We start from the raw sequence: 27,990 nt of genomic DNA on the forward strand, positions 1-27,990 counted from the left end.
TTAAGGAAAAACACTCCACTGCCAATTTATTTTTAAAAAGGGTTGTGTGTTATTCTAAGGTTTGTCTGTATAATTGTACAACCGTTGAAAATTACATAAATTGTATTGATCTAATACTATTAACAGCCATTCAGAGAAAAACTCCCTCCCCTTCTGAAACCATTGAGGGCAGGAGGGAAATGTCCCAGGAAATATGCCAATCTGAACTCTGGCCTCTAGCATGGCGGAAACAAACAGAAAGATAAGAGAACAAACTGGACTAAGATGTGATGTTTGCATGTGTCTGACTTGCAAGGGGAGGGGTGGCTCTGTCCTTGGCCGTGTTCTCCCAGAGGCAGTGCCTGCTTGTCCTGGTGAAGCTGCCATCACTTCACTCGCTGCTCTCACCCCTGCACTTTGTCATTTTCTCCTGTTTTATGTGTCATGGAAGTCTTTCAGCAGGGTCCTCCGTCTCTGCTCTGCTATGTGCATCTGATTCTCTAAGTCCTGATAAAACAGAAGGCAGAAAGTTAGCGTGAGTTCCCCAGAGATGAGTTAATAATTTGAGAATCGCCAACCTTCATACTTCAGATATGCTCTGAATCACAACACCGCAGACCTCATTACTTTTAACACGGTCTCTCTCCACAGCTACCCAGCTCTTGCTTTATCTAAAAAGCTACACACTTCAGGAAGCTGCACTTAACCAGAGGTTTATTATGGGTAGTTTCCTCCAAAGCTTTGCTGGTTCTGTTTCCAGCCCTCCTTCCTCTCCCGAGAAGCAGTGAGCACTCCACTGCCACAACATCCACCAGCATGAGGAAGAAAAGTGAGACTCTGGATCCAGTATTTCAGCACCCCTCACTTAACTGCCTTAGCTCCCCCACAAAGGTGTGAAGCCTGATATTAACAAAATCCAGCCAGCAGGCTCAAGCAAGCAGAACACTCACCCCTCTGTCATAGCTGTCTGCTCGTTCCACCTTCCATGAGAGATTTTCAATTTCAGCTTCCAGCTGGGCCTGCTGGTATTCAAACTGCGAACAGCAAAATTAGAGTTAGCATCAAGAAATCAGTTTAGTGGAACACAGCTTTGTTCAACCTGCTACACTTGAGGAGCAAACAAACATGTTCTGCTGGCATATGTGCTGGAAAAGCATGTTTGTGCCTCATCCCTATCCATCTTTAGCTACACATGCCTTGCAGGAGCCTCCTGGTGTGAACACTCCCCAACCTGCATCACTCAAAGTTAATCATATCAGTTCAGAAACACTTGAAGTGATAAGTATCTGCTAACTCAGGTCACTTTGCCAATAAGCAGGTGAGGAAATGCTCTTGTGAGCAGCTCTGCAGGCAGAACTGAGGGACTGCTAACCACTGCTGGGAGCAGTAACTTGTTCCAACAGCAGAGTCAGATAGAAAAGAAAATGTGGCCAAAGCCTGAGATACATGCTATGGGAAGAGACTGGAGAACAGGTTTTACTTGACTACTGAGCCAAAGAATTAACACATTCAATGAATTCAGGACTATTTTTGGACATATCCAGCTTGTAGAAATTTCCAGCTTGCAAGGAACTTGCAGTAGGAATCAAAGGCAAAGCTACACACTGATTCCAGGCTGGAAAAACTATGTCCCAGAAGCAATTCATGGGAAATATGGCCCACAGCACTGTGATAGTCCCACCAAAGAACAAACTCACATTTTTCAGCTTCAAAACTTCTTGGATAACGTGCTTATTAGTTAAAATGCAATGCTGCCAAAGGAAGATAATGATTGAGCAGCAGAACAATTTGAAGCAAAAAGGAAAGATGCAAAGGCACACAATCTTGTCCTGTCCTTACCCCAATCTTAATATTCATATTTCAGCTCTGGAATAGGGATGCCTGGCTATTCATTCAGTCTAGCACGATAGCAGACAAAGTAAGTGGAAAAAAAGAGCAAAACATCTTACCAGTTTCTTTCTGGGACCAGACTCCATGTAGTAGGCATATGGATATGTGTACTGCAGAGTGTAACGACACTGATGGGGTCCAGGGAAAAGAGAAAGAAAAGAAGTCTCAGACTTTGAAAGTTTGCACAGTCAGATAGAATTCACACTGTTACACTTTAACTCCTCAGAGGTCACTTCCAGGTGATTTTTGCCTAGTTCATAGCCTGGACTAGAGGTACAGTTTCACATACCCATAATCCCCAAGTCCCCTTCCTCTCACTAGGTGCTGTGAAATTAGCATTCACATGCATAGATTCTCTTCTCTGCTAAACAAGCCACCAACCTTTGCAAGTAGTTTTGCAGCATTTTGTAGGTATTGCCAGTCTATCCATGTTCCCAAGTTGTTCATAACTCTTTCCTGAATTTTCTCCTGGATTCGCTGGTATGTCTGTGCCTCCAGCTGCAAACTTTTATTGTGATTCTCCCACTACAAAGGCCAGGTAGAAGGGGAAAGAAAAGATGGTATGAGACCAGAATATTTTTGCTGTAAAAGCGCAAACTCTAGCAAGCGGAAACTGAAGTGGGGCAGGAGTCCAGCAAGGCAAGACATACTGTGGGAAAGAACAGCAAGGCAGCAGCTCCAATAGCAAGGAGTGGAAGCTGCATACAACAGACTGACAGCAGGAAAGAGCAAGAAGCAAACCCAGCTCCTCAGAGTGGGAATGCCCTCTGTTCCCACAAAGACTTTGTGTACAACAAGATAGATAGCAATGGTGATTCCTCTACTCAGACAATTTCTATAGAAAGGGCAAGAGTTGAAATTAACACCTAATGTGGGTTCAGTGAACTCCAACATCCACATGCACATTGTAAACATAGCCATGTCCCAAAGCCTGTTTGGTCTAGCAAGCCAAGAATGAACATGTTTATTTTATCACAGGAGTTGGCTCATAGCATGAAAAAGAATAAATTCACTTTAATGAGGAAACAAGTGCACTGAAAGGCAGCAACACTGTACTTCTATCACATTCTCCTCTAGAGATGCTGTTCTAGAAACACACTGTATGTCCAGGTGCTTTGAAACACCTGTGTGCCTACAAATTATGCAATCACATTTTTTTAAGTTGCAGCCTTTGGGTCCTTTAGGAAAACTTTGCTACAGTCAATGGAATTTGAACATAACAGTTTATTCTTTGTCTATATGAAGATATACTGCAAGTTCTGCAGTCCTGTAAGGAAACGATTGGAATAATATTTATCTACTGCAGCAGCACTCAGCCTGCAGGAAAACAGTATAGTGGCACACAGGTAATAGCAATTTTCTCTAGCACAAGGAGACACAGGATCAAGTATGATTTGCTTTGGGGATGACATTACTGGTTTGAACAGGACCCACTGGACAGGACTTAGAGTAAGAAAGAACAGGGCCTGAAAATTCAGCACAGATTCTCTTTGGGCAGTTTCTTGCATGGAGATTGCTGGCAATGACCTTTGCACCAGGCAGGGAGCATTAAAAAGCTACAGCAGCTCTGGCCAAAGAGATGTCTCCTACCCTCTCAAAATAGAACAAGTACTTCTTAAGGGCCTCCCTGGCCTGTGCTTGCTGACTCTGGTTTACAATATCAGGATTCTCTTTGTACCGACTGCATTCGTAGTACTCGCTGCCATGAGTCTTCCAGTCTCCCAGACACATCCAGCAGAAGTCTGCAGAAAACAGTGAAAATCCACTAAGATGCACAGGAAAAAAAAAAACAACCAACCCATAACTCTGAGAAAGAAAAGCTTCAGGAGACATAGCTCATCTGTTCTCATTATTTCTGCTAAGCCAAGAAACATATATTTTGTATCATCTTGCAAAATGGAACACAGCAGTGAGCCAAAAATACCAGCCTGCCTGGAAGATTTTCATTGTGCAGCCTCCTGTGCAACTACAGAAAGTAAACCTTAAAGTGCTGTATTCTGTACACCACGGCCAGTGCACAGAACTCGTGCTCTGCACAGACTGTCACTCCAGGTTAAAGAAGAGGCAGGCTGTTGTCTTATTTGTGAATTGCATCCACCCCACTGCTGGCATACGGCACCATGAGAATCGCTGGTTGAATAAAATATGAACAATCAAATCCAAGAGTGAATTAATTCATGCAAATAAAGTCTGCCTTCAGCTCTCTCCAAGAGAAAACTACCTGGATGACTTCAGATATCAGTGGTCAATGACACTTGAAGTTAGAAGCCACTGAACTGGGAAGAAAGGGGAGGAAAGAGAACAATAGCAAAACCCACATAACAGTTTCCTGATTTCAGAGCGAGGCTGTGAGTGTTTCGCTGGAAAGGAAAAAAGATGGAGATTAAGTTGCTAAAATAATAATCACTTTTGTGTCACTCATTTTAAGGGACTGAAATTGGCATTTCCAGAATTCACCAGCCTTCTTGAACGCTAGTCACCATGGTACCTTGGCACTTGCTTGCTCACTCTTGTCACAGAGCTCCATCAAATCACATCCAGTGCTGCTGAGGACCCCAAAGCAAAGGAAATGAGAGAGGACAGCAATCTTTAATCATCATCCAAATAAGGTTCTGATAATATAATATTTCCTAGCAGCACACTTATTATACAGGGCCTGAACACAAACTATTTTGCTCCAAGGCAACAGGAATTATTTCTGCCATGAAAAGATCTACAATAGAACAGGCTGTTGTTTTAGAGGAGCACAAAATGGTCCAAAGACATTCTGGCTGCCCATTGCACAGGGGTGGACTAAGAAGTAAACTAGAGAAAGTTATGCAGAACAAATTCACAGCTCCAGCAGTTTCATCTGGGTTGGGTCTCAATTATTTCCAACAGTGACCAGAAGGACCTAAGCTGATCTGAGAAGACAACTTAGACCTGCCAGTATCTTCAACTGATAATCAGCAGATTTACAGGGAAAGCATTTGATATCCTTCTCTGGGATGTTTTCCACTCTTGGTATTATGGCAGAGATGGAGACTTTCCTATACAATGGATGTCAGGGAGAAGGAGTTAAACTAGCACCAAATCAGAACCTAATCAAAAATCACAGCCAGTGGGGGAAAAAAAAAAGGCTATCACAAGTGTGTAATTTAATACCCTATCCACATTTTATGTGGGGAAAAACATTGCAGTCAGTATTCACAATTCATCTTCATAACACACAAAAAGAGAACATCTCTAAAACACATTGCTGAGAAAACTGTTTCCAAATTGTACTTACCATGCTTGCATTTGGAGCATTGCTGAAAGAGAAGACAGGAGACACTGGTTAGTGGAAAGTGGAAAAAATTCCTGCTTAGAACAAGGAAGATCTGATGTGTTCAGGGAACTGCTCACCATGTGATTGCAGCCTCCATTCTTTTCAATACAGATATTGCACTTCGGACACTGGGGAAAAAGAAGTGTTTGTTAGACCCCAACTCTGTCTCCAGCAGACTTTCTGAGAATGACAATGTTTGCATGACAATTCTACCTGTATTCTTTATTTTTATATGCATGTATGAAAATATTTAGAAAGGAGGCAGAAAACCACAAATATTACACAGTAGCACCAGACTCCTTGCTCAAGAAAACAAGTTTGCTGCTGTTAGACCTTGTAAAATCAAAAATCTCACTGAGTTACCAATTAGCAGTTGATCAGACACATAAATGAGTCCACATATGACAGTAGCTTCCACAGCTACTTAAAGTACAAGATAACCAGCTCTGTATCCTGCCACTATCAGATGACAACTAGCAGAGGAGAATCTGTAGAACCACAGTGAGAGCTGCACACTTATTTGCTCCAGCAGTGGTTCTCTGATGCTCTCAAGTGTTGAGTTCAGAACATTGTTCTGGTTGCACAAGTACAAAGAAAGAAGTGAGTTTTATTGCTTCTTATAAATTTCAATGACAGGCAAGATGTATGCTGAATATAAAAGAGCCTTATATATACAAAGATGCATAGCAGAAAAACTGCCATCACATGCTGACACCCCTCTAAGGAAATAACGATATTCAGGATCTCTAGTCTAAGTATTCACTTTCCTGAAGTGAACTGAAGCTGGTGCCTAATTAGCACTGTCACTTTTACTATTGTTTACAGTAAAAACAAATGCCAGTCAACTAAGAACTGTTTTGAAGTTGGGACAGAAAATCCTCCAAAAGACATTAAAAACTCCAAGTCTGCAAACAGCTAATTTAGGAGAAATACATCTGTGACCTTTAAAGATATTTCTACAGATAGAGTTTGCAATATGTAATTGTTTATTCTTCCCAGGCTTAAATGTACCAGAAGTACTTCAACATACAATTTATTGAATTCATCCACCCTCTTTTGTTGTTATTACCAAATCAGGACCTTATCTCCCTCACCTTCCTCCACACAGACATTGAGACTTGAGCACCACTAGGGTTCACTAACAGCACTGACTGCACCCTCTCCCTCCATTTGAAATGCACCTTTGCTGTCTATTTCCAAGCAGTCACAATTCTGCCTTTTGCCCGTAGGAGGGCAGCACAGCTGGCTTCCAAAGACACTCATGCAAGACCTGGAATAAGGACCAAGACCACCATCCTGTCCTTACTGCAGGAGGGCAGATGGACAGTCTGCATTCCCAGCGCATTCAGTTGTGTTATAACACAGTCCCCAGAGAGCTGTGAGAATTTACAGCCTGTGAAAATGCTACACATATAAAGAACTGTATCCTGCTCCCCAGGTAGGACTAGAGGACGTGAAAAGACATGCAGGTACTTGTCCTTACATCTTTAGTGTGAGCACTGATGTAGTTGGCTGTTTCGGAGTCATCTGCACATTTGGTGAGCCATTTCCGGATGGTAGCACAGTCTGTGGGTGCGTGGTACATCTGCCGACACTTAAAGCTTAACAGGAAAAACAACAACAACAATAACACTATATATCCATTTCCACAGAAATAACTCAAGAATTGAGGTATTTCTAATGACCAAAATCAGAGGCAGAGCGAGGGTAAGGGATGCCAATGGATTAATGCATTAGCAGTATGCAAAAATGAAGGCTGAGCACTGCATAGTGAGAGCTCCAATAAACCACCATTCTCATGTGCAGAAACCAGCATTAGGATGAATGAAGTGTCCTTCTCTGACATAAAGGACACTCTGACCAAGGACACTTGAAAGCCAACCAGGAACATTAGTGTTCCTATTTAGTCAAAATTTATTCCCACACTAGTCTCAGAATACACCAGACACGCTGGTAATCAAATACCTGTAAAAAGCCTAAAAGCACCAGACCAGCAGATAACTTAAAGGTCTCTGCATCCATTACCAGAACCTTTACCACTCACTCTGGCTTTACCCAAGTTTGTAACCTAACCAACAAAGGACAAAAGAAGATTTTTAACTCTTTCATTACTCAAGATCAGTGTTCCCTGATTGTCGTAACACCCAACTCCCAAGGAGTTTCGGGAGCAAGGGGAAGGCTGACCACCTGCAGAAGTCAGACACTACGTGTCCAGTTACTCAAGTTAACTCAAGTTACAAACAATTTTAGCAAAGCATTTGAGATGCTTTCACACACTGAACCTACTGGCAAGCAAACGGAGTAGCTCTGAGGACAGCAATTTCCCCATGATCTTTAACCTTTTCTGTTTCTTACCAGAAGACCTCATTGCAACGATTGCACTGCACTCGCCGGGCTTTTGGCTCCTGTACCTGTATGACCATAGGGCAATCTGCACCAGGGCACAGCTGCAGCTGGTAATGGCTCTGTGAACACACCAAGGTGGTAAAATCAGCAAAGGGTGCAGAAGAGCATTATCTTTTCAAGTCTAACACTCCTATCCACAAAAACACACAAGACAGTGTTTCCTTATTGGAAAAGATATTGAAAACTGCTACCAGATCTTGGCTGACACAGCAGCCAAACCTTTCCCACATTAGCAAAGTTGGTGTTAGCTACTTACAGCTTATCACAACAGGGAGTTCAAATGGAGGCCTACAGACCATGTAAGCACAGCAACACATGTGGCTGTGAGCCCACAATGACACTGAACAATTATACTCTATTTGAGCTCTTTTCCATGCTTATTTTATAACCTAGAATGTACTCAGCTGCTTTTCTGTGGTGGCTGTTTCCTTGTGACACCATTTTTTCATACTCTTCCCTTGTTTCTTTTAGCCCTCAGTCACCAGAATACTTCCTACAAATGTAATCTTATATGTCTGCCTTAATTTCAATAAATCTCAAATTGAAATATTATTAAGCAAACCAATCCAGTTGAGCTTCAATGTGGTGAGAGACTAATTTGTCAGAAGCTAAAATATCTTCGTAAGAGCAAGGAGGACATCAAAACTCAGATCAAAGTTTGAGATTCTCAGCTGAAACACTCTACTTCAGGAAAAGAGAATTCTACTTCAGGAAAAGAGTCAAGCACCAGCCAACAAGTTCCTGGGTGACCTTACAGAAGAATTTACTTTGGCAACCTGCTAGAGCATTTCATCAGGGAGGCTGCCCTACAGAAGCAGCCATATCATGCTTATGAAGGACGATTTTATTGTAGTCACTGCATCTCTAATCAGAGATGCAAGACACTTCAAACAAGATTTCTGCAAGTCATTGATGAATTGATCCAGGGTATTTTAAATCCGAAAGACAGTACCTCCACATAGTCCCTGAAGAGGTAGCGCCTGTATTTGTCTTTCAGCTCTTCACTAGGCAGCAATGGAAAAACAAAGTCTTCGGGTGTGCGAAGTAGGCAGTCCTGAGCCATGCAGGAGACCCCTGAGAAAGGAAGGCAACATTTCAGCACTGTGCAATGTATACTAAATAGCAGACATGGAGATAGCATTCAACAGTTTCCTAGGTGCCATCTGTTGTTGTAGCAAGAGGGACACAACTGTGGAACAGATCAATTGAATGTATCAGGGCTGCTGAAAAGTTGAAGCCCAACTGTCTTCACTGAAAGATGATAGGGCACAAATGTATTCAGGAGCTGTAAGTGTTTCAACCAGAGTTCAACTGCATGTTACTGTCATACCAGCAAGAATGACAGGCCAGGAGAAGCCCAAACCAGCTCCGGCAACCACTGGCTTCTGCTCAACATAAATGGAACAGGTGTTTGTATCCACAGGAATTTCCAGGGCAACAAAACAAGGCATCACAGAGGTGCAATCTCAAAATACAGCAGATCTCTGACTTCTAACTTGTTACAGTTGTGCTCTTGAGATCACAAGGGGGAGAAGAGCAGCAAATGGATCTATAGAACTGCAGGTTCTGTTAGGCAGGAGTAGGGCTTTCCAGGTGGTAAGCCAACACCAACTAGGGATTCAGGTAAAACAGCTAGTTAAATGTATCACAAATTCCATGCTCCATTTTCTCATTACTGAGATATTTTAGAACAATTCAGACCATTACCTGCAGAGCAACCAAGTTGTCAAACACAGACCCACTACCAAACCTGCCTTGAACTTACCAACTCCGACACCATCTTTGACAAGCACTGTACAATGCTGCTCCCAGCAGCTGCGACAGAACTGGTGCTGACAAGCCAGAGAAAGCAAGTTCTCCTTCCGGACAAACTGCATGCACACTGCGCAGTGATGGGAGGAATGTACCATTGCCTGGGAGAGATAAATCAGCATTACAGGGAATCGCTTTTCATCTAGTTAGATCTGTGTTACTCTTTGAGAAGCTAGTGAGACAGCAGTGAACTTCCATGAGTAGCTCTCTGTGCCAGGGATGCAGCAGCATCGTCACCCACCCAGCCACATGACCAGTAAAGCTTGTTTTGTGGCATGACCACATGAAAAAGCAATAGAGCAACTTCACTCTAAGCAGACCAAAACAACATTCCTCAAGTTGGCAACTGTGTTATTGGCCAGATCAACTGCTCAACTGCAAGCACACTACTTCAAAACTTTGAAAGCTATCTCTCTGAGCTTACCATGATAGTTTTTCTATCTCTACAGGGCCAGATACCCTGTAATAAACAGACACCACAAAGAACTCCCCAGAAATATCAGCATTCTGCATTAGGAGCTGAACCACAGAGCAGCTTGCCATAGCACATACAGATAGATCTTAATATATTGCCTATCAAACCAAGTTTGCCAAACTTAAATTAACCTCTGAACTGTAACTTCATTCCTCCAAAAATGAAATCACCATTGCAATGAAGGGTACTTACTTAAATGACAAATGATTCAGACAAATCTCAAAATACACGCACACCTTTTAGGTATGTCAAATAAAAAAGATTTTTTTCTGGACTCTAGGCAGATAATTTGAGCCCACGAAGCTTACCACTGCCAGCTGTATTAGCATTTGACTCTATGTTAGTTACAAGTCAGCTCAGATGCCAAGCAGGTTTTCAGATCCTTAAAAATTCCTCTTTCCCACAGCCCAAATTGTGTTTCTCAGATGTAACATTTTATCACTCAAAATGCAACACATTATAATGTGTTCCTGGGGTACTAGACCACACTCTGTGAATGAATTCTGTAAACAAGAGAATATTCCTATCTAAAGGAAAAAAAATAGTATCCAAGGAACCCACAGCCCCAGCTGCAAAAGGCAAACTTGGGTTCAAGTATTGCTACTGCTTGGCTCAGCCAGAACAGCACAGGGAGATTTGGCCTAAGCATTCCTAAAGCAGAGCAGTACCCTTTAAAAAGTCAACCCCACACAGATTTAGGGCAAAGGACTTTGAGTTTGCAGAGAGTTAACATGGGACAGACCCATCAGTAATGCAGACCTCCAATGAGGTGGGTCAGAGGTTTCTCTGCCAAGGGGAACAGACCCAAATAGTTACCATACTTACATGTTTGGATGAGTTGGGCTGAACTCGTGCTTCTACTAGTAACTGGGCAGCATTAGACTTGTGCCTGAAAAGACAGTTAAAAGAATGATCAAATCCACTTCTGAATATATTTTGCATTGTTCCATTACCGTGATAACATGCTCTGGTGAGGCTCCTGCCTGTCTCCTATTCCTTTGTAAAGTCAAGCTACCCTGCATAGGTCTCGCTTTGGCTCCAGTCTGCTACATAGCCAAATATTTACTCTATGACAGATTATCACCTTTTAGGTATATGAAGCTGTTCGTCAGCAGCCTTAAACACATCCTACTGTTTGTGACTGCTATCACAGAGCAACCTCCAGTAAAGAAACCACCAGCAAATTCAAAGCTGCATCAGAGGTATGACTAGGCCGTAATTTGATAATGCTACTTCATACCAAGACAGAAGTTTGAAGACCAGATCAGCGGGAGAACAACTTGCAAAGTCACTGTTGCAGAGGTAAGCCCTACCCTGTACTTTCTCCTGTCTAAATCCTGTTAGTGAACCTGCAGAATCACCCTGACTGCTGTGTAGGAATCTCACCCTCCACACACCCTGGAGAAAAGCTCACAGATGATGCATAGCAACGAACAAGTCAGTTACCAGAGATGCTGCAACAACATCCATACATGAGATGCATTTCCCATATGTTGTCTGGTTGAAGTTGGTGGCTAACGGGGCCAAAAACGGCACAGCAGAATGAGTCAGCCTGATGTGCTCTCTATTTTCAGACAATGTTCAGCTCTGAGCCAGTACTTTCAAGGAGGGGCTGCCAGACAGCAGTGCCTCCTGACACACTTCCCGTGTATATCTGGGCAGAGTCTGAACTCTCCCTTTGAAATCAGCTAGAGGATCTCACTGTGGTGTGACGCTGCCCAAGCAACAAAGGGGCTGCACTCAACAGTTCTCTCACAGCACCTGCTGCTGCTCTCCAAACGCTATTCAGCTTGGGAAAAAACATCACATTTAGAAGGAACAAAAACCTCAAAGCAACTGTATTAATAAACTGTACATTCAGTGCTGCTTTATGATTTACAGATCATATGTTCAAAACAGACCATATGTTATCTCCATATCTTCTGAATAAATATAGCAGCACTCTCATTCTGCTAGCTCGTTGTTTAAGCTCAGCACATCAGCGGGTTTCCAGCCTGTCAATAATTCCTTGGACTGAAAGACGTTTGCTGACAGCACCCCCTCCTTATTTACAAATCCTCTGCAGGCAGTACAGCCTCAGAAAGCAGCATTTCTCCTCTGCTCCCTGACATGCCCGTGTGTCCTGCTTTCAGGTTCAAAGATACTTGTCAAAATACACTATGGGACACCCTAAGCATTCTTGCAGAGAGGGAAATGCACAAAGCACAGAATAAATAAGGTTACTTACCTTTCCAGAATCTCTGAGATTTGCCAGTGGAAACTAACTAACACAAGCTTTGCAACAGCGTGTGATACCTAGGTGAAAAAACAAAAAGTGAAGCATATTTAGAGGACAAACTTTTGCTTAAGGCCGCAATTTTCCTATAAGACTAATGAATTGTGCAGACAGCAAAATAGTGATATTCCATTTTTATTAAACTACTAGATGTAGTTTTTACAGCCAGTGCACCTGTGGTGTACAAGCTGGAACGAGGTATGGATGTACCCAAAGTAATTGACACAATTCATCACAACAGCACCGCAAGAAAGGAATCAAGGATGAACTGAACAGCTGCTGGGAGTCCAACACACAGCCCTGGCTGCGGCCACCCCTCAATGGGACCAGGCTGGCTGGGATCAGATCCTCGCTCAGCGCAGTGCAACTGACACTGCTCAGAGCTGGAGAAGCAGCAACAAACTGCAAGCATGCATGTGCAGTAATAGCAACGGGTAGGGAAAAAAAGTTCTCTCTCTCTCTATATATACTTATATATATATTTTTTTCCCCCCAGACTTTCATTATAGAAAAAGTCATTATACACCAGAATGGACTGGGAAGATGGAAACATTCTCTGGTAAGGACTATTTCCATGCTGACTGGCTTACATTACATGAGCTCCTGGTAAGCATTAGCACAGACTGTGCCAGCCAGAAGCACCGGAGCATTATAAAATACTGCAACACAACGTGAGAAATCATGTTACAAGGGTAAAAGTGAACAAGTTCTTCTTTGGTTCTATGTATTAGTTTACTTCAGAAGGAAATTTCTTCACTAGGGGAGTGGTTAGGCCCTGGAACAGGCTGCCCAGGGAGGTTGTGGATGCCCCGTCCTTGGAGGTGTTCAAGACCAGGTTGGATGGGGCCCTGGGCAACCTGATCTAGTAAAGGTGTATGTTTGGTGGCCCTGCCAGGCAGGGGGTTGGAACTACATGATCCTTGAGGTCCCTTCCAACCCGGGTCATTCTGTGATTCTGTGAAATTGGCCTTTGGACCCCTTGTGCCTCAATGACCCTCATGGAGCTCTGCCTCCCCTGCTCCAAGAAAAGCTGTCACCACAGCATCCATCTGCTGCACATACAGAAAACACCACTTCTTCTGTCCCAGCTGCAGGAAGAGATCTTTGTTTGCTTGTTTTGACAAGCTGTCAGCCCCAATCACCAGCTGAGAAGCCATAAGCCATCTTGAATCCCACTGCAGGTGAATCATGGAATCTGACACGTGGGTAACACAGCCATACAATGACTCCTGCACAGCCCCGGAAAGAAAACAAGCTGTGCTTGCTCCTACAAACAGGCTCTGCTCACCTACTGCAAGATATCCATTACCCTTCTAAAACCAACTCATCGAAGAGGTGCAGTTTCACAGCACAACACAACTGACCTATCTATTCCTGCCATCAGATACGGCCCCGACCCTGCACTGGCATCTGTCAATGTCAGAAGGTTGGAGGGGGAGCGTCCTGAGGAGACAGCTGGGTGCTGCCGTGAGGAGAGCAGGGCAGCCGGGCACCTTCCTGCAGCCAGCAGGATAACTCTGCTCAGTGGAAAGCATCAGCAATGTGGTCTCCACAAGACTGGCTTCCTGCAAATGCAAACCACATGCTAATGAATCACTCCCTAATAGTAACTGAATTATTTTCCAGTAGCAGCAAGAACAACCATCCTGACAAAAGCAAACAAACAAATAAGAACACCCAGACTTTAATGGGAAGTTCATCTGTAACACATGAAAATGAGTAATTTTCGGTTGCATTTTCACAGCCTGAGGTACAGCATCACAGCTCCATGAACAATGTACAGAGCTGTTTGTTCCCAGATGATGTGGTAATTAACAAGTCCTTCTGAGAATGAGAAATTATAAATACAAACACTAGCATTCACTCCTTACATCTAACAAACCAGCCTAACAGTGAAATGTTTTTGAATCAAATTGTTCTGCGAGACAAAGAATTAATATTCTAGAAAGATGCCAGGTTAACAGATCCAGAGGCAGTCTATCTGTGAGGAAATTCTAAATCAAGAGCAAGGATTCTGCAAAGCTATTTCTCTTTGTTCTAGGATATGTTTCAGAGAAGCCCGATCAAAAAGAAGTTCCCTTCTGGCCCTGCCTGTGGATCCAACTCCTCCCAGCAGCCAAAGTCTGCTTCCCAACTGTGCATTCATTTGTTCTTGGTAAGGGACAAAGAATGAAGCTTCTGTGACCACTCCAAATTTGCTCTACCTACAAGCCCTGACCAGATCAGCTGTAATGCTCATTTTATTGCTTGCATCATAAAAGCACGCAAGAACAAAAGTCATGTTAGTGATGTAAGTCCAGTTTCACAAAAGCCCCAAAGCACAGGATTTTGGTACTTTCCCCCTGAAGCACATGAGACTTTGCAAACAAAGTCCCAGAGCATGTTTGGCATGGAAGGACTAGTTCTTGCACACTGAAGACAGATGGAAGAGTAACAGGTAACATATGAGGCTGGGCTCTGCCTGCTGATTACAGCAGGTGGAGTCTCACCACAAGACAGCCTATATCCTGCCCACCAACAAGGCTGGTAATTCAGACTGCAGATGTGTGGAAACCACTGGAGGCCAATACTAGTGGAAATACTGAAGAAAACAAGCATAAGAAAAGTAGTTTTTTAACAGTAAAGCGTTTCCTGGACAGTCAGAAGTTTGATACAGTGAAAGACCTCAAACTTACAAAGCATTTCAGAAAGAGCTGTGATCCTCTATCAGCAGCTGGGTGACATGAGAGTTTTAACACTGTCCAAGAACAGTAATGCCTCATCTCAGACACAAAACAAATTGAAAAAGTTACCTCTGAAAAACTGTCACTTTGTTTACACCTCTCTGCTCTCTTTTCAGAAGGCACGAAAAAGCTGTGGGATGGTGCATTCAGTGTTCTGCTGGCAGCGGGCCATTACAGAAAAGCATTCTGATGGATCCCAGTGTAGAAAGCAATGCATTCTAGATGCTGCGCTTCTGTTTTAGCTTTTGTTGGCAATAGCAGAACAGTGGTAGTGCTTCTACATAACTTCATAACTTGAAATCAGACGATAATCATGCTGTTTTTATTTAGAATCATCTATCATATAACCTTTTACATTTGCAAAGAACTTCAAGATCATCAAGCCCCATCACTGCCCCACGTCCCCACCACATTCACGTGGCTCTTAAGCACCTCCTGCCATGAGGACTCCACCACCTCCCTGGGCAGCACATTTTGATGCTTGACCACAATCTCCAAGACGAGGAATTACCCTTCCATCATCCAGCATTTGCCCATTTTCTCACTATTACAGAGACCAACCTGACGGCACATCAGCTCAGACAGAAACCAAACTTGGAGAAAATTCAAAGAAAAATTCAAGACCAGGCTTCTTTCCCTGCATCCAGGGTGGGCACAAATATGAAACTGAGGCTGGCTGGGCAGCACATCATCCAGTTTCACCTTCCAAGATGGTCACTTCAGAAATCTTTTCCATCAGCTTAACTCATCCTAGTGACAGAGGGTTGCTGGTTGTCAGAAATGGGTCAAACACGACCAGTACTCATGTTTAGTGCTGCGCTGGAAAAGCGGTGCAGTGTCAGTAACGATAGGAAGAGTGCCAAGAGGAAGCTGCTCTGCCTTAAAAGGAAGTCTTCCAGAGTTATACAAGAAAAACTTACATTGTGCTGGATAAAATTAGAAAGTAGAACAAAAAAGAGACATCATCACATTAAACACGGCCATTTGGGTTTTTTTGAAGTAGAGAATAGTGATTTTTCTGTCTTGAGAACAACCTCCTGGGGTCTGTACTCTCCAAGATAAGCACAATTCTCACGCTTCAGAAGTATGAGAAACAGTGCAGCTCTCTCGGACAAGACAACAACAAAAGGATTTGCAAAGAAGCTCTGCAGGTACCTTGCTGGGTCTGGAAAGCACAAGGACAGCTATGCCTCAACTTGCTTCCCTGATAAGCTGTTATTTGAAGAGCTGAAGTTTCATCTCCCTACAGAAGAAAAGCTTTTCAACCATGTCACTTTGACAGTCGCTCATTCAGACAGAAATGTTTCCTAAAAGCTAAAAAAACACCATCTTTTGTAGAGCTTATATTCTACAGAGGTGGCTCATGCATATTGATGTAGCATGCATATCTTATGAGCTCATTTCACTTTTCTCCAAGAAGTGACCTATTTTTTTAATTTCTTTTAATTTTTGGAAGTCTGCTCCAATTCACACTTTTGCAGAAATTGGGTATAGGAACCCTAAAACAAAACATCCTCACATGATTCTCACAGTAAGTCATATCAGAACGAGTTGCTGGAGCTGACGACCCCTGGCTTTGCATCAAGCTGACAGTTCACGTTAAACCAGGGCTGCACTGAAATGCCTGGCCACGATGAGTACTTCCCTGGCACAAAGAAATGCTATTTCTATTCCTCATGCTCCCCCTTGCCAAAGGTTTTTATACAAATACAGCTAAGCAAATAGGATTAATCTTGAGAAGCATTTCTTCTAATCCAGAAATACAGTTTTCTGTTAGGTCTAAAAGAAAAGGAAGAAATTATGAAAATGTTAAGTTTGTGCATTGCATCAGAACTTCTAAAAACATATTCAAGTGTTCAGGAAAGCAAGAACAGAGCAAGAGCTTCTGACATTGTTGCTGTTGGTGAGCTGTGATGGGAAAAATAGAGGAAAAAAACTGAGCTGACAGCTGCAGAGCAGTAACACCTCAGAATGAACCACTTTGAATGGAGTGTTGTTGAAGAGAAGAATACCTTCACACACAATTCACTTAATGATACTGAAGTCAAGGAAGTGACCCACCAAATGGAAAGAAACACTATTTGGCACTTGTACCTCATGTGGAAAGGAGATCTGAATCCTTCCATGCACCGCTGGAAAAAACTGTTTGATTGCTCTGTTTTTATTGGAGGATTTCTCAGAAAATTGCAGAACTATTAGGAATCAAGAAGAAACAAAAAGGGCCAACCAAAAAGCTTTATTTAGGCCACATTTTCATCTTTGCTTTATCTATTGCTCTTTTAAGCAGGTTTCCAATGCACAAACCTGGCAGGAAAGTCCCAAGGCTGCAGGGATTGGGCTGCCACAGCCACCAGCTGCTGTAAGCACTTGATGTGCTCAAAGGCTTGTAGCAAAGTCCCTTCTAACCACCACAGGTTTCTAGCATTAGAATGCTGTTTTCAAAACAGAACTCAAATTGATACACAGGAAAAAAGGGGAAGATACAACAAAACAATCACATGCCCTGCCCAGAGATTTACGTGTTCAGTCATGGTTAAAAAAACATGAGAAAAAGTCATTTCTCTTTAAATATCACTCACAGCATTGCTTAGAATTTGTCTGACATTTGGGTCCTGCTGACAGGCAGGCTGCACTGGTGAAAGAGACGCAATTTGGAGACCCTGGAAGGTCCCTATATACAGCAATGTATCAGCCCTGCTTCACTCACCCTCAGGCACACACAGACCTGGTGTCAGCCCACACCACTGGAGTCACATTTAGGAGGCAGGGAGCAGTTTGGGAATGAGAAACACCACCAGTGTTATTGCAGAAGGCTCACACTGCTGTCAGTGCACGACATACTGAAGAGAGGAGATCTCAGGTTAAACTCCAAGTCCTGCTCCACAATTACACATGGCTCTAATCCATCTGTTCTCCTATGGAGGACAGTGAGAATTTCAGCTGCCAGCAAGCAGGATCAGCAGGACTCAGCTAGGAAATCTCCACATACGTATTTCTCAAGCTGTTAGGCTATTCTTCCAGAGGAGATTCAGAAGTAAATTAAAGAAAAGATTTAAGCAAGACAGCATGCCAGAAGGCTTTATTACAAAACAGCTACGAGATTTCTTTGAAAGATTTAGAGTGAAGGAAATGTAGCAAGAAAGCTGTAAGACTGCACATGCAGTTCAGATTGACACAGGACTCCCAGCTGCACTCACTGTGGTCTTTCTTTCCAGGCAAAGCCCCAGCGATGTGCCACACTGCGCACCCACCTCGGCCTTTGTTTGGGGGCTTTCCAGCAAGATACAGGAGGGGTGGAAAATCCTTTCTGGCCGCTGAGAGGATGCAAAAGTAATAAATAACCTGAATCCACACAAGCTTGAGCAGTAGCTGAGGACATAGACCGTGAGGCAGCTAACTCAAGCTGTAACGTGCCGGTGTGTGCACACAGGTGGTGAGAACACAGAGGGGTAGTGGAGTAAACCTGGTTGTACTCCAGGTGACACAATCCTCTATGGACTAATCCTAGCTTCCAAGGGCATTTCTTGTCTCGCTATACGATGAAGAAGAGGAACATCTGCTTTGTGAAACCATTTCACAGTACACAAACTGGCTCACTTCTCCTGTGCCATCTATAATAGCCACAGCACATAGATCTGGCAATGAACTGAGCTGCATCGTGCCACTCCTTGCAATCATGTTGTCCAGCTGTAAGATTGCAACATGAAGTAATTACTGAAAGGTTGTTTAGCCATATTTAGTGACTCAAGCCTTGTCTCTACCTCCCACCAAGATCAGACTCACTAGCAGCTGTGTGGAGCTTTCCGGCTCCCTGCAGCGCCATGCAGGCTGTAAGACACACTTTAGGTGTGAATCACAAAGAAACATGAGGGCTATAATCACCCTCCATGTTTGTGGCTCATTTTTCCAACCAAGTTGAGAATTTCAGCACTTCTGGGCAAAAGGGAACAAAACTAATTTCTCTCCTCAAAGGACATGCAGAAGTTTTGACAGCTCCGGGCCCTCCAGCCCCCCTTATCTTGTCAACCAGAAGCCTAAGGAAGCTTACTGTGCTTGGGAGTAAAAATAAAGAACACACTGAGGACAGTTACCAACATCCTCACAAACTCTTGTTGTTTACTACATTACTAAATGACAGGCACTGTGAATCTGACAGCTAATAACACAGCTTTTGTACAGCAGAACTTCCAGGATCACTTGGGAACAGAAAGTGGTACAGAAGACAGAAACACTTCTCAGCATGTGTTCCCAGGGTTAACACCCCACACCACTCTCTCTTGATATCAAAACACAGAATACAGTGAAGGCAGAAACCCAGCTAATCTAGGCCTTACCAGTGGCACCTTACCACTAATACGTAGCATGTTATCATTGCCACACAGCACCCCCACGGCCTTTGTGGAGAAGTCACATATGACTGTCTGGATCTATCACTTATAATATTTAATATTGCCTAACTTTACTACTCATATATATTAACATTTATCAATTTTGGTCAATCCCATATACACTTAGGTTCTTATGGGTATTAACCAAACACGTATTTTCCATTCCTAAGAGCACACATCTGAATATCTCAGCTTTAATACATCTCGTGTACTTAGGTAGGGCTTAGTCTCTTGTGATTGCCATTTTACATTGCATATCAAGTTCCATTAAGTCATTATGGTGTCAAAAACGACAACTACGCACCATCACAGGCTGTCTCAGACGAGCACCCCGCACAACACACACGGTTCTGGTTGGCACCACGACACGGGGAGGCAGAAATTACTCATCTGACATCTTGCTCTTCCCAGACTTTTTGCGATCACATCACACAGGCGTTCGGAGAGAGCCAGCTCCTCTGGGTAGAGCTGCTCGTACCGGCTGCCAATCTGCATGCACATGACTCTGGCTCTGCTAAAGATGGTATTTGAGAGGGATGGCTGCCAGCACTCACCAAGCAGCTCTACAAACTGACTGCTGGGCGTCAGCACAATCTGAGCGCGTGGAAGAGTTTGAAAGGGCTGTTTTTATGAGCACATGCTAATTTGGTTGTATTAAAAGAGTACAACACCAATAAAGTGAGCAAGAACATGCGGAAAGGCAAGTTTAATGCTGAAAGATCAGCAGTGATAACACAGATTAGTAGATCCAGTGCTGTGTCATGACATGGAATGCTTTTTCTTATCTATCAGTTTTATTCTTTAGAGGACGAGGTCCAGACAAATACCCCACAAGTGTTTATTCTGAGAATCAAGGGAAATAAGCTTTTTGCTGCCTGACAAATATTAGCAGATTATCCACACCAATTAACTGAAATTCAGAGTTCTTTTACAATTCTTCCACTTTTAGTGGAAAGACAACATCAGCATCAACTGCCTGCAAAACAGCACGACTCTTTCATTTCAGTGTGCAAAGGTATCTTAGCCTCCTTGTGACGGACACTCAGCTTCTAAAAGCTCCTGAAGTCAAAGTAACATTTTTTTCCCTCCATAAACTGTAATAACAATTGCATTATCTGCTGGTTTAGATGAACACTGTGAAGAAGCTGGTAGAAAAAAAACAACCAGATTCATTTCATCATCGAAACAGAGAAACTAATGCCAGTTATCTGGAACATCACAGAAATTCCAGGCTCTCAGCAGCGCCAGGGAGTGTCATTCACCAACAAAAACAATGTGACATCATCACACACTTATCTGCACTCCAGTGATGGGGTCAACTTCGTTTGTACAACAGTTGAGTGTCGTATTATTTGCGTGCATCTTCTGATTCTGCCACTCTAGAACCCATAATCCCTTCACGTGGAAGTGACACAGTTGTCTTGAAAACAAGATCACCACTATCCAACGCTAAGTTTTACTTTTTGAAAGATACTTCTTAAAAAGGACCGCTACGAATTCCTTTGCTGCTCTGCAGGCAGTAGATGCTGCTCTGCTTTCAAAAGCGATGTCTTTAACAGGTGCTGACTGTTGGATTAACTGACCTTGTGGGGAATTGACACAAACTGAATCAGTTTTGGATCATATTAGTTTGAGATTTCAAGCATGGCTCAGCTGATACCCCACTCTAACTTACTGAGGTTATTAATTGAATCCCCCACAAACAGATCTGATTCAACAGCCCTCCCCGTAGAGAAAACATTTACTCTCTTTCTCTTAGAAAGCGAGGACCCACTCACAGCTCTCCCTAAAATGAGTCTACGAAGAAATTTTTAAACATATTCAGAGTATTCACAATTGGCTGCCAATGCCGTGGATATTAAATTGTCTGTTTAGCTTCATTAGAAGCAAGAACAAGTTCTGCTATAACAGACAAGGAGTGATGAAAAGGTAGTCAAGAAGGTTTCCAAGGAAAAAGGCCCTTTAGCTCTATGCTTTAAGAAAGGAAGAGTTTGACAGAGCCAACTTATAACAGCTGAATAAAGGGATTAAAAAAATCTGAGGGTTAATGAGCAGAGTAAATGAAATAGTTCTTATATAGTTATTAGATTGCATGTATGAGGGTATAAAGCTCTGAATACCTGTTTTTGGTCTTTGAGAATAGACAAAATGCCATGGAAGAAAGACACGAGTCCCTTCAATTTAACCTTCAGAACATGAATCATCTAATAGCAGTATATAACAGCAGAACATTCAAGCACGGCTTTGAGCTCATTCACAGTATTCATTTGTTTCTTTGCTTTAGGGAACTGTGTTAGTCTAAACATTTCTTGGGATAACAAATTATCCCAGTTCCATGAAACAAATTGCCTTCAACACTGTTCCTCCTGAAAAGTCTTTAATTTACCTTTTTCTTTCCCTGTCAGGGCTGAGCACTCTGTCGTAAGTACAAGCTAATGCTGAAAAGCAGCATATAATCACTAGACATGATATGTAGCCCCGGAAACAAAAGGAGACAAAATCACCACAGTGAAGTACGGTGCTCCAGAGAAATAATCACAAATACACAAAAAATCCCCCAGGTATTATGAATGACAGCATTCAAAAGGAAAAAGAAAGTTTTTAATACTCAAGAAAATCAGAGGAAAAAAGGTAATACAGTTCTGACTTTATGCTTCGCCATTAAGAAAATAATGATTACAAATTGGTTTTATTCCATCCAATTTCCTTCTCTTCTATGCTTGCTAATGTAACCCAAATTCTCTCCCCTCAGATTATTTAAGAACACTAACAAAATCACAGGTTTCCTTAGGAAAGAGGGGGGAAGGAAGAAACGGTTGCTCAAATATTGTAAGAAAGGATGTCAGGAAACCAAGAGCACATGCTGCCAATACACAGCAGATTTCCAAGTTAAGAAGCATGCAATTCTTGCACCACCATTGCTAGAAAATGGTGTTAACGTGGCACTTATAGAGCTAAAGTAGTTTACAACACCAGTTTTCCAGTTTCCTACTCCGATTTATTTTTACCTTCTCATGCAGAAACAAAATGCATAACACTTCATTTGTAAGGAAATATGCAGGCATACTCTTCATGTAAAAGGAATCTAAAATGGGCTCAGAAGAGACAGGTTTGGGACCAGAATCAGTCTAGCAGGTTAGTATTATCTATCTGGTAAACTATAAGCTTTGCTGTTCTAACATCATTGACACCTCCAGAATTCTTGGGGGAAGGGAAAGGAAAAAAAAGATTTTAACTTTGAAAGCCTGATTTTACTATGTATTGCTTTTGTTATTTTATTTCACAGGGAACAAGATGGCAGGCGTTGTCCTTCTGAAGGGTGCTTCACCTGAAGGCAAACAGTAAGAAGGAGCAGGAAAGCATTTCTAAATCAGTAATTGCTGAGGACCAACAGCAACTGGCAGCTGGCTCAGAAGTGCTGACCAGCTACTCTCATTTGTTCTTTTCTTTTGCCTCCCAACCAGCATTCAGAGCTTGAAATGCACATTCTGAAGAAATCAGTCAAGAGTTTGACAGCTAAGAAAGAGTAAATTATCTCTTTATAGACAGACTGTAGGCTTTAGTCTTCAGGCTTCATGTTTACACTATCTCTGTACAAATCAGGTGTGCAATTAAGAGTCAAGATCTTTCTCTCTCTGATCAATATAAGTTCAAATCTAATTTATGGAAATCAAAATTCATCCCACATGGTTTCCATGTGTTGCAGTTACCTCTGTCCTGCTTTCAGGAGCTGCTCTAGAGAACAATCACTTCTAGACCTGCTTCAAGGTCAGCACATTGCTAATTTCAACCAAGTATCGCCATCTTGCAGCTTAGGAAAACCAGCTTTCCCCTGACCAGTGCTGGGACCAAAGCACACTGACGTGTCAGAAAGAGAACTGCCTATCACTGGTATACACTAGAATCACCACTTGCACAAAGAGATGAAAAACTTCTCGGAGCTCTTACTGAGCATAATATCATGGAGCTGACTTGGTGTGAGTATCTTCTGCAATGAATTAGTCACTACAAGAGCTGGCAAGTTCATTGTACTTTAATTGCTTGTCACTGCAAAGTTAGGGTTAATACCTGGCGTGACAGCTAATCTCGCTTCTTTGAAAGTCTATGATTATTCTATCAGAACCACAAAGCAAGGTGTTTTTGTTAGAATTACAGAGTTTTAGCACATCTTCCTATCTGTCAGTTAGCATCTCAAACACAGCTGAACCAATTTGTACCATCTATGACTTGTTTCTTTTCTACATATTCCCTTCGTACAGGTGCAATACAACAAGTTTGAACTCAGAATGCACATGAAGCTCAGCTCTGCAAAAAAATGTTTCAATGTCATAAGAAACAACACACAGTATGAGAGATTTTCAGGCCCAAGAATCCGTATGCAGCAACTGTAAACCTTTGAGTCACTTCTGAACAAGGGACACAGAAACATCCTCCAAGCTCCCCAAAACAGTAACACAGCCACAGCTTTTATGTCAAACTGTGCGTTCGGCATTTGCCTTTTCAATCACAGACTTACTTCTCCACTGTGTGACTGTGGAAACCTTTCCTCACCTTTAACGTGGCAGCCAAGCTGGCCATGTGTTCATTCAGAGTGCTTTCCGACTCCTTGTAAGTCAGGCAGGTGAACTGATATTCCTCTGGATCAAAGGCATCTGCTCCCTGCTGCTCCACGTCGTTAGCTACCCCATCATAATAATCCTCAATATCCCCCGGATCCTCATCCTCTTCCTCCTCCTCGCAATTAGGGTCATAATCCTCTTCATTGCTGTCAGAGCCCTGGCTGTTCATGTCCACGGACATCTTAATGCCCTGTCAAGCCGCAGACCAGGAAAGCAATTGCAGCGTCTTGTTTTCCTCCACACTTTATCGTTCTTTTGATTTCATCTGAGCTCTGTCTCCTAAGGAGGGAAAAACAATTTTTTTTCTGTTGCCTAAGAAATAATAAGAGGCCACGTCAACATCATACAGGTGACCCAACAGACAGGAAAAGAGCAACCCAAGACCAAAGACTTTGCCGCACAGGTCCCTGGTTTGGATCTACTGTAACAAACCATGTACTTGCAAGGCCAGGGCTGCTCTGACAGATGATGTCTAAAACTTCAGAGAGGGTGTTATTACACGGCTGCATCGCCATCCGTGAGTGTCCCAGGATTTCATCATTTGGAAAGGGGCTCAATAACCTTCATCACATCCCTTTTCAGAAATACATCTAGATTTACAACAGTATGTTTTTACCAACAACCTGAAAAGCATCACCTGCATTTTGTCAGCAGAAAAAAAAAACCAAACACCTTAGCTACGATCACTGGAGCTAGGAAGGAAACCTGTGGTACCCTGTACAAGTCCATATTGCTTCAGAAACACAGAAGTCAGTGGGACTTTGGAAAACATACCAGGCAAATATGCTTTTTTTATGTATCCAATTTAACAGTCTTCAATACTATCTCAAAGAAACAGTGAAAGCAGTTAATCCCCTTAACGGGGTTTTCCTTGACGCGATGTGCCTTGGGTCTTACATCTGAGTGGGGAAGTAAAACAAGTGCTCTCATGTTATTACCTTCTCAGTGTACTTACATATTACCTCCTGAATATAAAAACTGATGTACTCAAGTGGTGGCAGCTGCTGCTCAAGAGGAATAGGAACAACCAAACTATTTCTTACAGTTCTCACCTGGAAAATTCACATATTTGACTTTACTTATCTGAACTCCACCAGCAGAAAGTCTGGAACTAAAACAGTAAGAAGTGGAGTTCTGAGAGGGTCAGCAGGTGGAACATTCCTCAGCCTCAGGTTGTGGTCATCTCATATTTAATCACAAACTTCCATTTTACCAATTGATTTAGTTTCTATAGAGAACATATTAAATAAGTACAATTAAAACACACTGCTGCAAATAATATGTACAAAGATTTATACATGAAAGTTGTGTTTTCTACAGGCAGCATATGTTCAGTTCCTCTTATATATGTGTGTGTATATATATATATATATAAATGGCATTTCACATCATTACGTTGCTAACTCTGATACTTGCACATATACACCCACAGTTTCACAATTTGTAGCTGCCAGGGAAACCATAACGAAGCTTTGACACTCCTGACTTCAGAGCACAGGAAATCTCTACCATGACATTTCATTACTTTTCCTCAATTCATTTGTTTTCTGGTTGCACTAAACTGAGCAGGCAGCACAAATAAACCATGAAGAGATGCGATGTACCTTCAGTCTGAGAAGCTGCAGTGACTTCAGCAGACGCAAACCTCCCCCATTGAGAGAGGCTGAAGGCCAGGAGCTAATTATATTATCCCAAGAATTCTGGTTCCAATTCCTTTGCCTCTTGATTTCTGAGCTGTTCACAACGTAACATACAGATAATTTATATCGCTGCCTCCTGCAGAAGCCCAAAGGAGCAGAGGCACCGTCTCTCCATATTGGAAAGCCTGAGATGTGAAATCTGATTCTGCAGACACAGTGCAAACCTGTACTGCCCCTCTGTCCATCTTGCTCAGGGTTCACAGTTCAGCTCTGGGTTTAACCTGCATCAACACAGACCTCTTGCATAAAAGATGTAACGGATCTTTGCTGTTAAATTCTATGTTAAAAGAGTTACTCGTATGAGAAGCTAAAGCCACTCTCCTACAGAGGTAACAGCAGCTAAACGTGTGAAAGTTCTGCTCAGCAAACCTCAGAGCATCACAAAGTCCAAACTCCTTTCTCCGGTCAGAAAAGTCAGACTTGATCAGATCATCCCACACTTCAGACACGGATGAAAACCACATTTAAACCACAGCCCTCAGTATAACACAATATAACTCAGAGCAACGAGGTGCCTTGGTAAGACAAGGGGCCTGCAAGCACCTGAGCAGTTACACACCAGCCCCAGAGGGGAGGCACAAGCAGAGTCTTTTCTTTGTGCCACCAACATTTACTCCAACTGTTTGCATGGGTAAATGAGACACGTCATGCAGAAAACAGCCTGCGGGCTGGACGTCTTTTGTGAGCCCTGTCACAACATTCTGGGAAAGAGTTCACTTCCAGCATAACTTACTGACAGACGGATGCGTGTGAATGACAGAAGACGACTAAAGCTTCTGTGGAGAAAACAAAGCAAAGCAAACAAGCAGCGTAACTCGCCCCACTCACATAACGCTCAGCCTAACGCCCTCAGATCCAAACATAAGCTCTCTGAATACAAACTAAGACGAGACACGGCTAATACTGACAGCACTAGTTTTGAAGACAGTAAATAAGGTAAACTCAAAAGAGAGGGTTGAAAGAACAAAGAGGATTTGGAGTAATCTAATTAATATCATAATCCTAAAGATCAGATTATAAAATTTTAAATGATATTTGGGTTACTTTCCTATCAGAACAAGAGGTCCTACTTTGTCACCTCTGTCCAAAGCACTCCTCATCCTCCTGAACACTAATGTAATCACCCAACCTCCCCTTGCTTTGCTCCACACCCACAGCCCCACTCAGCACCTATCAGCCCCGATGGGGTGTCCCTTGCTGAGTTCCGATTTGAAACATGCTTCTTTAGCAAGATCTCTAGAAATAAACACTTTTAGCCGTACTACCAGCAGTCTCTAAGCTCTCCTCTACCGGGCAGTGAATTACCACATCCCACTGCGCATCTCACCTCACTGCATCACTCTTCTCTGATTTACACCCTCTGTATCTGCCGCTGTGGGGCTCAAGTCCTTTGGAAGATGTTCCTCTCCTGATACTTTTTCCTGTAGCTATTTCACAAAATCCACGTATTTCTGTGGATACGTCTTCTCTCATTTCTTCAATGATTCTGAAGCAAGCTGAGAGCCATCCTGCTCTGCCTCTGTGTAACTTCACCTCCTTTCCTCCGAACCCTGCACAGCCCCAGCTGCAAGCTGCCCCCCATGTTAATCACACACCCATGTTAATGTCCGTGTTACCCCAGCCCATAATCCCGGGATCACCTTCAGCTGCTCCCTCACACACACAGCGGGTACATCTCTCTGCTTCCTTCTCCGCTGAGATTGCCGATGGGATTTTTTCACCCCAGGGGTGACAAAGCCGGACAGCAGCGCGCAGCCCATTCGTACAGCGGATAGCGAGGATCTCATCGCAGCCACATCGCACCCCCCGGGGACCCGCCCGCTCCCCCTACGCCCCAGGCTTTGTTCGTTCCCCCGCTCTGCCCAAACGCGAGAGCTTCACTCCTCGGCCTCCCATCACTTGCACCAAGTTCCCTCGCGCGTGCCCACACGAGCCTCCCTCCGTCCCCGCTGCCCCTATGAAGGCACACGGCGCAGTTTGAGCCTCCCCAGCCCTTTGCAGGTGCGGGCACAGCCCCGCACAGCCCCGCACGCTGCTGACGGGGGCGGCGCGGCCATCCATCCCTCCCCAGGCCCGCGGTGCGCCCCGGGGCAGCGCGGAGGCACAGCCCCCCGCGGCGGGCAGGCCGTGCGGCACACAACAATACAGCGGGCACACACACACACACACACACACACACAACGGGTGGCTCGGCAGCCCCGCACTTACCGGCGGCTCCGCGGGCGGGGGCTGCAGGGAGCGGCTCCCCGAGCTCCTCCTGCCGGGCCGCCGCTGCCTGCGCTCCGGAAGCCCCAACCTCCGCGCTCCGTCACTTCCTGCGGGCCGGGCCGCACCATGGCTGTGTGCCGCGGGAGGGGGCGCGGCGGAGCAGCCGGGGCGGGGAGCGGGATGGAGCCGGGGCTGCAGCTGGGCGGCC

At 43.6% G+C, this 27,990-nt stretch overlaps 1 protein-coding gene across 2 annotated transcripts; it reads right to left on the bottom strand.

Moving 5' to 3' along the window:
• On the bottom strand, positions 1–27,889 carry ARIH2 (ariadne RBR E3 ubiquitin protein ligase 2). 2 transcript variants are annotated; one of them, XM_015875271.2, is made up of 15 exons: positions 27,783–27,889; positions 23,807–24,153; positions 12,097–12,164; positions 10,695–10,758; positions 9,348–9,495; positions 8,535–8,656; positions 7,532–7,641; positions 6,660–6,777; positions 5,254–5,304; positions 5,138–5,159; positions 3,460–3,611; positions 2,251–2,394; positions 1,929–1,997; positions 930–1,013; positions 1–486 (listed from the first exon to the last, which is right to left on the bottom strand). In XM_015875271.2, exons 2-15 carry the CDS (start codon positions 24,053–24,055, stop codon positions 415–417), a joined length of 1,473 nt encoding a protein of 490 aa, XP_015730757.1. In that variant the 5' UTR covers positions 24,056–24,153; positions 27,783–27,889; the 3' UTR covers positions 1–414. The 2 variants fall into 2 exon arrangements, with proteins under 2 accessions (XP_015730757.1, XP_015730758.1); XM_015875272.2 differs by lacking the exon at positions 23,807–24,153 and having other exon boundaries at positions 27,783–27,858.
• Positions 27,890–27,990: the final 101 nt, after the last annotated feature.

Source organism: Coturnix japonica, chromosome 12, assembly GCF_001577835.2.
Source record: "Coturnix japonica isolate 7356 chromosome 12, Coturnix japonica 2.1, whole genome shotgun sequence".
NCBI classification, from domain to species: Eukaryota; Metazoa; Chordata; class Aves; order Galliformes; family Phasianidae; genus Coturnix; species Coturnix japonica.

What these genes read in the sequence shown, in the direction of transcription:
- ARIH2 (XM_015875271.2), bottom strand. Translation starts at nt 24,055, where the DNA reads ATGTCCGTGGACATGAACAGCCAGGGCTCTGACAGCAATGAAGAGGAT. An exon ending in GCTTGGCTGCCACGTTAAAG is followed by an intron (nt 12,165 to 23,806) that starts GTGAGGAAAGGT and finishes TTTTTCACCTAG; the next exon opens with GTATCACACGCTGTTGCAAA. An exon ending in ACTTGTTCTATTTTGAGAGG is followed by an intron (nt 2,395 to 3,459) that starts GTAGGAGACATC and finishes TGGCCTTTGTAG; the next exon opens with TGGGAGAATCACAATAAAAG.